Source organism: Eleutherodactylus coqui, chromosome 6 (assembly GCF_035609145.1).
Source record: "Eleutherodactylus coqui strain aEleCoq1 chromosome 6, aEleCoq1.hap1, whole genome shotgun sequence".
In the NCBI taxonomy this organism is placed as follows: Eukaryota; Metazoa; Chordata; class Amphibia; order Anura; family Eleutherodactylidae; genus Eleutherodactylus; species Eleutherodactylus coqui.
In genome coordinates this window covers 98,178,387-98,190,535 of record NC_089842.1, presented here as the reverse complement: position 1 = coordinate 98,190,535, position 12,149 = coordinate 98,178,387, and the positions used below count along the sequence as shown (strand labels likewise).

Genomic DNA, 12,149 nt, shown 5'->3' with positions numbered 1-12,149 from the left:
TCAAAAAGATCTCAACAAGCTCGAACAGTGGGCGGTGACTAACAAAATGGTATTTAACAAGGAAAAATGTAAAGTCCTACATCTGGGCAAGAAAAATTTAAACCAGCACATATATAATAGGAGGAATTAAGCCAAGCAGCAGCACATGTGAAAAAGACTTGGGTATACGAATTGATCACAGACTGAACATGAGTCAACAGAGTGATGCCGTAGCAAAAAAGGCAAGCACAATTCTGGGATGTATTAAGAGAAGAATAGAGTCTAGATCACGTGAGATATTATCAATTCCCCTCAATTCTTCCTTGTCAGATCTCATCTGGAATACAGTGTCCAATTCAGGGCACCCCGAAGACATAGACAAACAGAAGCAAGTTCAGAAAAGAGTTACCAAGACGGTGAGCGGTCTGCAAATCATGTCCTATGAGAAACAGTTAAAGGATCTGGGAATGTTTAGCTTGCAAAAAAGAAGGCTGAGAGGAGACTTAATAGCTGTCTACAAATATCTGAAGGGCTGTCACAGTGCAGAGGGATCAGCCCTATTCTCATTTGCCCAAGGAAAGACTAGAAGCAATGGAATAAAACTGAAAGGGAGGAGACACAGATTAGATATAAGACAGTAAGGGTGATGAATGAGTGGAACAGGTTACCACGGGAGGTGGTGAGTTCTCCTTCAATGGAAGTGTTCAAACAAAGGCTGGACAGACATCTGTCTGGGATGATTTAGTGAATCCTGCACTGAGCAGGGGGTTGGACCCGATAACCCTGGAGGTCCCTTCCAACTCTACCGTACTATGATTCTTTCTGTGATATTTCCACTTGTGTGAGGCTCAGTATAACTTTTCAAGTTGTTTTCTTTTGAAGTATTGCACGAGTTCTTAATATCTTAGTGACTAATGACTGCATGGATGGCTCTGCTCACACTGAACAAGGCTTTCATATTTGCGATGAATAGTATAGACTGGTTATGATCAGCCTCTCTACTTTTTTACCAATACTCGTAAACAGTTTTTTGATAAATCTACCCCAATGTGAATACAACCTTAGAAAGAATTCAGACGTTAGTAAAAAAAAATAGAGAGTCAAAGTTGCTTAAGGCGGTTAAACACTGTAAAAAAAACGACCCCTGAGTCCAGAGGCGTAACTTAACCCTTTCCAATCCACTGTCTGACCTTTGAAGACATTATGATTTAAGACTGTACAGCTCCGATGTTGGAAGACATCTGTCGGGGTACTCTTACTGTATATTGCCAGCCTCTCTGCTGTCGGAGCCTATCTAACGTGTCACCTCATGCAGTACTGGCTTTAGCCAGCATATAGCGCCATTGTATAACGACAGAAAAAGAGTAAGCCCCCTAGGAAAACCAGGATACAAATTGGAATGGAAAGGGTTAAAGCTTCTGGCCCCAATGCAAAACCTGTAACAGGGCCCCCAACTATAATGCTTTATTCATAGTACTGGGCTCTCTATATGGAGAAGAGAGGCCTTATGGGCCCCCTAATGCTCCTGGGCCCGGGTGCAACCACATCCCCTGCATCCACTATAGTTACGCCCCTGTTTGCAACATTCTGGATAAGGTGCAAGTTTTTAGAGATACTCTACGTTGATCATAAGCTATTCTATGTGCATATAGAAGCTGTGCATTTTTAGGATGAAATGTATCTGGAGCAACCATAAAGGAGGTTCACATGTTCATGAAACTGCATCCTCTAAAGCAGTGGTGGCGAACCTATGGCATATGTGCCAGAGGCGGCATGCAGAGCCCTCCCTGCTGGCACGCGTCACCATCGGCCGCTCACCACTAGTGAATGCCTGCAGGGGCCACGGCTCCCCTGCAGGCATTCACTCATCAGCGCTGCTATCTGCGCTGATCCCGGCGCACACTGTGACGTTAGTGTGCAGCCGGCATCCTCCTCCCTCATCCCCCGACGTCTCCTACTTGGTTCCGCGAGAGCAGGGGGAGGAGGCATCCGGCAGCACATTGTGACGTCAGTGTGCACCAGTGATCAGGCAGAAGAGGAGTGGCACTTCCACGAGGAGGAGGGGTAAGTATGTGGATCTCGGGGGGGGGGGGGGGGCATTATGACTGCTGGGGGACCGCTGAGGGGGGGAGGGAACCGCTGAGGGGGGTGGGACCGGGGGCATTATTACTGCTGGGGGTGCATTATTACTGCTGGGGGGCATTATTACTGCTAAGGGGCCGCTGGGGGGGGCATTATTACTCCTGGGGGGGGCACTGGGGAGGGGCATTATTAGTGCTGGGGGACTGCTGAGGTGGGGGCATTATTACTGCTGGGGGACCGCTGGGGGGGGGATTATTACTGCTGGGAGACCACTGGGGGCATTATTACTGATGGGGGACAACTGGGGGGCATTATTACTGCTGAGGGGCCACTAGGGTGTATCACTATTATTACTGCTGGGTGGCTGCTGGGGGGCTGTCACTATTATTACTGCTGGGGGCTGTCATGATTATTACTGCTGAGGGGCCGCTGGGGGGGTGTCACTAATATTACTGCTGGGGGGCCGCCGGGGGGTCACTATTATACTGGGGGCCGCTGTGGGATGTCACTATTATTGCTGGGGGGTCACTATTATCGCTTGGGGCAGGGGTCACTATTAGTGCTGGGGTGGGGGTCACTATTATCGCTGGGGGGGTCACTATTAGTGCTGGGGTGGGGGGTCACTATTATCGCTCGGGGGATGTCACTATTATCGCTAGGGTAGGGGTCACTATTAACGCTAGGGTAGGGGTCACTATTAACGCTAGGGTTAGTGGGGGGGTCACTATTACCGCTGGGGTATGTTTACATGTGGCGGAAATGGGCAGGGCTTTTTCAAAATAGACTGCTTTTTGGATGCAGAAATGCTGCAGAATTTTCCACAAAAAATTTCCGCTGAGGACATTCCACAGTATTTCCGCATCCAAAAAGCAGTCAAAATCTGCACCCGGTCTATTTTTAAGCAGCCCTGTCCTTTTTAGAACGATGGGGGTAAAATCATACGTCGTGATAAGCCCCGCCCCCTGAAGTTGGCACTTTGCGATAAATAAGTGGGTTTTGGGTTGCAGTTTGGGCACTCGGTCTATAAAAGGTTCGCCATCACTGCAATAAAGTACCCATGTGCCAATTTTCTTTTTTAGTAATCCAAAATGAAATCTACATTGTCCAGCCGCCTCTGATGTCCACTTCTTTTCACTTTCCTCTATCACCTCATGACATCGGATCTGTGAATTGCAGTGTTTTATACTTCTTTTACAGTCAGGTCGTCACCAAAAGGTCTCCGTCTCAGATGCTAAAATGGAGTGCCCAGATTACTCAGTGTTAAACTGTTGTAAGTATTTGCACTTCCATTTGGTGTTTGGAATTTGACTGGTCTTGCACACGACTCGGGGACTTGCAGACAGATACAACAAAATCAATATGTGGCAGTCTGTGGTCTATTTTTACACTGCTACAAACTTTAATAGCTTATACAAATATACCTTGTCAAAGAAAGCTTTGAGTTCAGACTTGGAGCAGAGGGTTATACACTAATGAAAACATCACTTGCAAGGCTCCTCTGCTGTACCAAAGCAGGCATGAAGGCATGGCCAGCCTCAGGATAGAAAGTACCCTGTATGGAATTTCATTCCATGGCCCCCCTCCCATTGATCATGGCATTTAAGGAGTTAATCCCATAAAATAAGAGGTTTCTCTAATTCTGGCTTTTACAGTACATATAATTCTTTAATAATTTTTTATTAATTTTTTTGGCTGATGGAGTGACCAAAAAAACAGCAAATCTGGCATTATCTTTGCTTTTTTTACAGTATTCACCACGTGGGATAAATAATGTGATATTTTAATAGTTTTATAATAATATTTTTTATAATAATTTTAAATCATTTTAAGGATGTGGTGCGGATTATCCATTCAGTACTACTTCTTATGTTTATTTTTTCGTTGTTTTCATTTTTATGTGAAAATTGGGAATTATATTTACCCTTTAAACAGGTTGACCCACAAAAAATACTAATTATAGTTAAATCCAATCCATGATTATACACAGTTTTTGTATTTACACTTATTAAAAAATATTTCTAACCTCAGATGTTCCAGCACTAATGTTAGAATAGCGCCACCTGCTGTCTCTATTCTGTGTCCACCTCATTATTTGTTCCAGTATGGTCACACATGCTCAGTTTTGCTTCCCTCTCTGCTCCACTGGGTATGTGGAGGGATCCCTGGTGTGGTGAGCGGCTGCTTCTGAAGTTGCAGCATCTTCTCTGATATCAGAAGAGATGCTGAGCAAGTGATGAGAGGAGGCAGCGTTGCTGCAGGGAAGCAAGACTGAGTAGGTGTGACCACCTTGGAATATTACTGAGGTGGACCGGACACAGAAAGGCTCTTCAATAGAAACAGCAGGTGGCGCTATTCTGATATTAGGAAGTGGTGCTATTTTAATACTGGGGATAATATTTTTTTAATCAGTGTAAATAGAAATTTTTTTTCTAACTATGAGGTGGATTTAACTGGAAACAATATTTTTTGTGTGACAACCCCTTTAATATATTAATTTTATACTAAAATTTTGTTAACCTTCATTGTATGTTCTTGTATAATACACTGCCATACTTATGCAAGAATTTGCTTAATATTTATAGGTTTTGTTGACGTGTCATGAGAAGGAAGGGGTGGCGAATCCACTCTACTGTATAACAGTTTCAATGCTAAAGTCACATTATCTGCAGCAGGTGAGTTATGTCCAATCACTGCTGTTGCAGGCAGCTGTGTCAGCTGTTTAGACATAGCCGGTACCCACGAGGCATGGAGCCTACTTCATAGCATAACCCCCTACCTTACAACCTATGCACAGGGGCGCCCCATCTATGAGGCAAATTCAGTACTCAGCCTCAAGAGAAACCAACTGTGAAACTATTAAAAGTTTTTCTTAATATAGGGATTACGGATATGAAAAAGTAAAGCGCCAAAGACATCTGTGTGGCATCCTCTGAAGAGACGTGCTGTGTAGAGATGAGCGAGCGTACTCGGATAAGCACTACTCGCTCGAGTAATGTGCTTTATCCGAGTATCGCTGTACTCGGGGCTAAAGATTCGGGTGCCGCTGCGGCTGACAGGTGAGTCGCAGCGGGGAGCAGGGGAGAGCGGGCGGGAGAGAGGGAGAGAAAGATCTTACCTCCGTTCCTCCCCGCTCTCCCCTGCAGCTCCCCGCTCCGTGCCGGCACCCGAATCTTTAGCCCCGAGTACAGCGATACTTGGATAAAGCACATTACTCGAGCGAGTAGTGCTTTTCCGAGTACGCTCGCTCATCTCTAGTGCTGTGTCCAAAAGAAGCTGTCTGGTCGGTCTGGACTGGATGGACAAGACAATGTCATTATTTATTCTGGGTCATAAAGGCTATTTTTTCTCCTTAGGGAGAGCAGTGAGTGAGGAGACTTAAAAGGCCATTGTTTATTCTGCCTGCCTCTGATCAGTCCTGTAGTCACTGTATGGGCCGTAGAGTGATAATGCGTAGTAGCATGCTTGTTTGTGAACTGACAACTCCTATCATACTTTACCATTGTTCTGATAGAATACGGAAGTGTAAACTTAAATAACAGTGGCTCATTTAACTTTATAGTGTATCCCTTTAGTTTTAAAAGTTCTCGTTTATTGTACACTCATTGTCAAAAAGAAAATCCATACCCTAGAAGTAGTTGTTGGAATTGAATGTAACTTTATATATGTGATTGTAATGTTGATATGTGATTACAATAACAGAGCAAATGGAGGATTTATTGCAGAAAACTGAACACTTGAAGGGAGGCTCTAGTACCCTGTTGTACTGCCTCTAGCTTGGATAGAAGATGTGATACAGGCGGGCATGGAGGCTCTAGTACCCTGTTGTACCGCCTCTAGCTTGGATACAAGATGTGATATAGAGGGCATGGAGGTTCTAGTACCCTGCTGTATCGGCCTCTAGCTTGGATACAAGATGTGATACAGGCGGCATGGAGGCTCTAGTACCCTGTTGTACCGCGTCTAGCTTGGATACAAGATGCGATACAGGCGGGCATGGAGGCTCTAGTACCCTGTTGTACCGTCTCTAGCTTGGATACAAGATGTGATATAAGCGGGCATGAAGGCTCTAGTACTCTGTTGTACGGCCTATAGCTTGGATACAAGATGTGATACAGGTGGGCATGGAGGCTCTAGTACCCTGTTGTACCGCGTCTAGCTTGGATACAAGATGGAATACAGGCGGTCATGGAGGCTCTAGTACCCTGTTGTACCGTCTCTAGCTTGGATACAAGATGTGATATAAGCGGGCATTGAGGCTCTAGTACCCTGTTGTACGGCCTCTATCTTGGATACAATATGGGATACAGGTGCGCAAGGAGGCTCTAGTACCCTGTTGTACCTCCTCTAGCTTGGATACAAGATGTGATACAGGTGGGCATGGAGGCTCTAGTACCCTGTTGTATCGCCTCTAGTTTCAATACAAGATGTGACACAGGGGGCATGGAGGCATAAGGCTGGGTTCACACAGGGTGGATTTTCCGTGGCAAAGCCGCGGAAATCCGCCCGCGGCCGCTAATCTCGGGATTAGCCAGCCATGTGGACGAGATTTCACAGAAATCTCTTCCACACGGGTCGGCCAATCCGCTGCGGTAAGTCCGGCTGAAACCGCGGCGGTTCTCCCGGCAGAAATCTCGCGTTTTTTGCTGCGGACAAACCACGAGATTTCCGACGGGAATACGCCCCGTGTGAACCCAGCCTAAAGGTTGAATATGATATCCCTTGGCATATGGCTCCACAATTAGGCTGGGTTCACACGGGGCGTATTCCCGTCGGAAATCTCGCAGGTTGGACGCAGCAAAAACCGCGAGATTTCTGCCGGGAGAACCGGCAGAAGCGGGCCGGACGCTCGCTTTTCCGTTGCAGCCGGCGCTCCATAGAGGAGAGCGTGGCCGCGGCGAAAATAAACAAAAAAAAAAGTAAATAGACATGCTGCATCCTCTGAAACTGTGGCTGCAGCGGCCGCAGCCGCGGTTTCAGCCGGACTTACCGCAGCGGATTGGCCGTCCCGTGTGAACGAGATTTCTGTGAAATCTCATCCACATGGCTGGCTAATCCCGAAATTAGCGGCCACGGGCGGATTTGCCGCGGCCAAGCCACGGCAAATCTGCCCTGTGTGAACCCAGCCTTACTGTAACTGAGCCTCTAGATCATGCAAATATATAATATACAGTTTATAGGAAGATGTAACCAGAAGAACAGCTTGAAGGTTTGGGGTACCACATAACCTACTGAGACACACATTGTTCCTCCTTTGGACAGACAGTTTCTACTTTTGATCTGGATTATTACATTTTGGATTTTGTTCCATGAAGTATCAGTCTGAGTCCTAACTGTATATTAACATTAACACTGTACATGGTTTAATTATTGTGATTCTCTTCATAGACCCCTTCAGTATTCACCTAATTTATGTATGAAATGGGAAGCTAGAAGAATATAGATTGAAAAGTAGACCTTTATGAGTTGGATCACACATAACGGCAGCATGACAGTTAAGCACAAATGGAAACCACAAAGAGAAGAGAAATTCATCATCCCTTCAGGATCTGCTCTAACTGCACAATCCGACCGCTGCGTGTGAACTGGTCCCAGTGTCGCTAGGTCACCATCTGAAATGTTGGGGATTTGTAATGACATCCAGCTGTATTAGAGTAGCAGGTAATAAAATGTGATCCTTTCTTAAAGGGGTTGTCCAAAATCTGAAAATGTTTCTTAATTGCATAAAATGTTCAGAAATAAAAGAAAAAGATTCTATACTCACCTGTTTCATCCCTCGCCAATCCAGCACTGCCCTTCTGGTTCTCCTCATTGGGCTTTGTATACAAGGCTGTAGAGGTGATGTATATAAACATATGACTGCTGCAGCCTCAGTGATCTTGAGCCGTAGGCCACTGAGGTCTACAGCTCTCACCACAGCCGTGTAAACAAAGCCTGAAGAGAGGACCGGAGTGGTGGCACCAGCGGGAGGTGGAAGGGTTGAGTATAACATCTTTTGCTATTTTAGAAGGTTCCATGCAGTTAATTTTTTTCATAAATCAGACAAGTCCTTTAAAGGAGATGTCCCGCGCCGAAACGGGTTTTTTTTTTTTTAAACCCCCCCCCCCGTTCGGCGCGAGACAACCCCGATGCAGGGGTTAAAAAACCCACCCGCACAGCGCTTACCTGAATCCCGGCGGTCCGGCGTCTTCATACTCACCTGCTGAAGATGGCCGCCGGGATCCTCTGTCTTCATGGACCGCAGGGCTTCTGTGCGGTCCATTGCCGATTCCAGCCTCCTGATTGGCTGGAATCGGCACGTGACGGGGCGGAGCTACACGGAGCTACACGGAGCCCCATAGAGAAGAGGAGAAGACCCGGACTGCGCAAGCGCGGCTAATTTGGCCATCGGAGGGCGAAAATTAGTCGGCACCATGGAGACGAGGACGCCAGCAACGGAGCAGGTAAGTATAAAACTTTTTATAACTTCTGTATGGCTCATAATTAACCCCTTAATGATGCGGCCATTTTTCGTTTTCCATTTTCGTTTTTTCCTCCCCCCTTTAAAAAAATCATAACTCCTTTATTTATCCATCCACGTCACTGTATGAGGGCTTGTTTTTTGCGGGATGAGTTGTATTTTTCAATGGTGCTATTTAAAGTACCATATAATGTACTGAAAAACTTTTAAAAAATTCTAAGTGGAGTAAAATGGAAAAAAAACGACATTTTGCCATCTTTTAGTACGTCTTGCTTCTACGGCGCACAAATGGCAACAAAAACGACATGATAACTTTATTCTATGGGTCGGTACGATTACTACGATGCCAAACTTGTTTAGGTTTTTTTTTACTATACTCCTCTTTTTTTTTTTTTAAAGACATAAAATTTTTTTCAATTATTTTCTGTCGTCATTTTGTGCGCGCGATAACTTTTTTATTTTTACGTCGACGTAGTTGAGCAAGGTCTCATTTTTTGCGGGATGTCCTGTAGTTTCTGATAGTACCATTTTGGAATACATATGACTTTTTGATCGCTTTTTATTGCGTTTTTTCTTGGAGACAGGGTAACTAAAAAAGTGCATTTCTGGCGTTCTTCATTTTTTGTTTCGGACGACGTTCACCGTGCGGGAAAAATTATGTGCTACTTTGATAGATCGGACTTTTACGGACGCGGCGATATCAAATACATATTTTTAATTTATTATTTAGATTTTTTAATAATAGATATGGCAAAAGGGGGGTGATTTAAACTTTTACAACTTTTTTTTTTTTTCAATTAAAAAAAAACTTTATTGATTCTTTTTTTTACTTTACTTTGAAGTCCCCCTGGGGGACTTTAAGATGCGATGCTTTGATCGCTCCTGCAGTATGATGTAATGCTATAGCATTACGTCATACTGCTTTTTGACAGGCAGCCTATGAAGCCACCCCACGGGGACGGCTTGATAGGCAGTCTGCTAAGGCAGCCCTGGGGCCTTTCATTAGGCCCCCAGCTGCCATGATACGTGCAAGGCTCCCCCGATCTCACCGCGGGGGAGCCGCGCGGGACCCCCGAACATCGTTCGGGGGATTTAAATGCCGCTGTCAGAACTGACAGCGGCGTTTAAATGGTTAATAGCCGCGATCGGCCGCGCGGCCGCTCGCGGCTATTGCCCGCGGGTGTCAGCTGTTATAAACAGCTGATGCCCGCACTGTATGAAGAGAGGTTGCCACGCAACCTCTCTTCATACATACCCCGACGCTCCATGACGTACCAGGTACGTCATTGGTCGTTAAGGGGTTAATGCACAATGTACATTACAAAGTGCATTATTATGGCCATGCAGAAGTGTATAGACCCACTTGCTGCCTCGGGACAACCCCTTTAATATCGAGAGGCAGCGACAAACAAGATTGTTATTCCCAACGACCGGCAACATTCTATTTACAGTGTATCTTCAGCTTTATAGTTTATAAACACAATTAATCTCCATAAACTGTGGAGTCACTATGTGCATACACATAAAAGGGCCACTTTGGGGAAACTTTTTACCAGTTCCCTGGGTTGCAATTACCAAAAGAAAAGTGACAAGTACAGTTAATATACTTCCAGATTGCTTTATTGATGAGATATCCCCTCCAACCGTCTGACGTCTCACGTGACCTGTGCTGAGCTGCATCCTACAGGAGGCCAGAAGTTACTTTCTGTATTCATTCCTATGAAAGTCATATATTCTTTCTCATTGGAATGAATAAAAAAAAGGACTTCCGGTCTACACAGCAAACCCTGAAGGATGTGGCTGGGTCAACTGGAACAACAGGGGACTGGAGCAGATATTTCATCAATAAAGTGATCGGTAAATATATTAGGTGTCCTAGTAGGCACTTTGTGTCAATTGTACTCCGGGGAACCAATAAAAAGTTTACCTGCAGTGGCCATTTATTCCTGTATTAATCCTGTGTTTCATCCTGTATTATATTACAGAGCTGCAATCGCTATTTTGCTGGTTGCATCACTTGATACATAAATTACATTATTTATCCTCTACTGATCTTGCGTTATGTCCGGCATTGTACTTCAGAGCTGCACTGACTATTGTATTAGTCAAGTCACTGTGTACATACATTATATTACGTTTCCTGTACTGATTCGGAATCACATCTTGTATAATACTCCAGAGCTGCACTCACTGTTCTGCTGGTTGTGATTGGAAATAGGAAGCTTGTTGACAGACACACCTAGTTCTAACAGCTGTAGGGAAGCATTTAGTGTTCTCCTTCATGAAAATAATGTACAGGGCTTTTCCAGAATGCAAATCAGTAAAATTTGCTCATTCACACAGGCGTATGGGGGCTGCATATTAAAAATAATAAATCTTGTTATTTGTATAGAGCCAACTTATTCAGGTAATTTATTTATTACCCCCCACCAAGTTGGGTATTCATTTTACTGACCTCGGAAGGATGGAAGGCTGAGTCAACCTTGAGCCAGCTACCTGAACCATGGGGAGATTGAACCTGCAACCTTCAGGTCGTGAGCGAGAGTTTAGGACTGCATTTATTCTGGCTTAGCACACATATTTTTCATGCACGTAATATACAGTACATAGTTAAATATGCATATTTTCTGTGCATTTTTAATGCCCATAGCCTATAATGGGTGTAGTATGCATTAAAATAGGACATGCTGCATTTTTTTACGTACACATGTGAAAGAAACATGTCTGAATGGCCTAATGTAAATCAATGGGCTTTTAGGACAATATATTATGCGCGTAATACAAATCCCCCATACTCCTGTGTGAGTGAGCCCTGAAGCAAACCCTGTGCAGAAACTGAACAAGCAAGGAATCCTGGGAGATTTCAGCTGTGAGACCTACAGAATTGGATTTTAATACAGGCTGTAACCCGGGATCAGTAGACTATCAGTAATGAGAGACAACAGATTAATGTACATAAAGTATTAAATACCACACAATGGTGGACAGACACCTCTAATGGGACTACAACACAACAGATGAATCTACTTAGCACAGTAATAACAGGATAATTGAATCTCCCCCGAACATATTATGACTGGTGTAAGACTTTGTTATGGGAATCTAATAGTTTTACACAGTTTTGCACTTACCACGACTGCGGGAGGCGGGAGCGGGAACATGACGGAGCCATCAGTGGCCAAGGAGCTGAAGTAATAAGTCATGGCTGGATCACCTGAAGTCAAACAAACCCATGAGAACCAGTCACAGATGTACAGAAAACCAGACACACAATCCAGAAAGAACACAGAGAGCGTTCATCAGCCATAAACAATGTGGCCCATACATTCACTGACTTACACTGTCCTCGAATGGAGCCAACTATGGAATATACCTCACTGAGCAGTCAGGGAGACAGTGATACTTATGCCGGAGATCGAATCCACATCAGACTCAGCAGCATAGAGGAAATGCTAAACCTGAAGAGGTTTCCTTCCTTCCTCAGTGTCTGACTCGCCTTCCTTCTCCTAAAATTCAGAGGAGAAAAGGCACAGGGAGGACTTGCTTAGCTAAGGAACGACCAATGTGATTGGGGCAGTAGTTCACCAGGCCAATTTATGGGAATTCAAGGGACAGTTAAAGGGTAATAAAC

At 44.8% G+C, this 12,149-nt stretch overlaps 1 protein-coding gene across 2 annotated transcripts in view; it reads right to left on the bottom strand.

The window, feature by feature from the left end:
* The window catches only part of ETS1 (ETS proto-oncogene 1, transcription factor), a 97,874-nt gene extending 85,973 nt beyond the window's left edge, over positions 1–11,901 (bottom strand). For both annotated transcript variants that reach the window (XM_066607254.1, XM_066607255.1), the window contains exons 1-2: positions 11,858–11,901; positions 11,650–11,732 (exon numbers count right to left, since the gene is read on the bottom strand). In XM_066607254.1, coding sequence (XP_066463351.1) covers positions 11,650–11,721 — 72 coding nt within the window. In that variant the 5' untranslated portion in view covers positions 11,722–11,732; positions 11,858–11,901. The remainder of the gene's footprint in view (positions 1–11,649; positions 11,733–11,857) is intronic.
* Between the last annotated feature and the right edge of the window lie 248 nt (positions 11,902–12,149).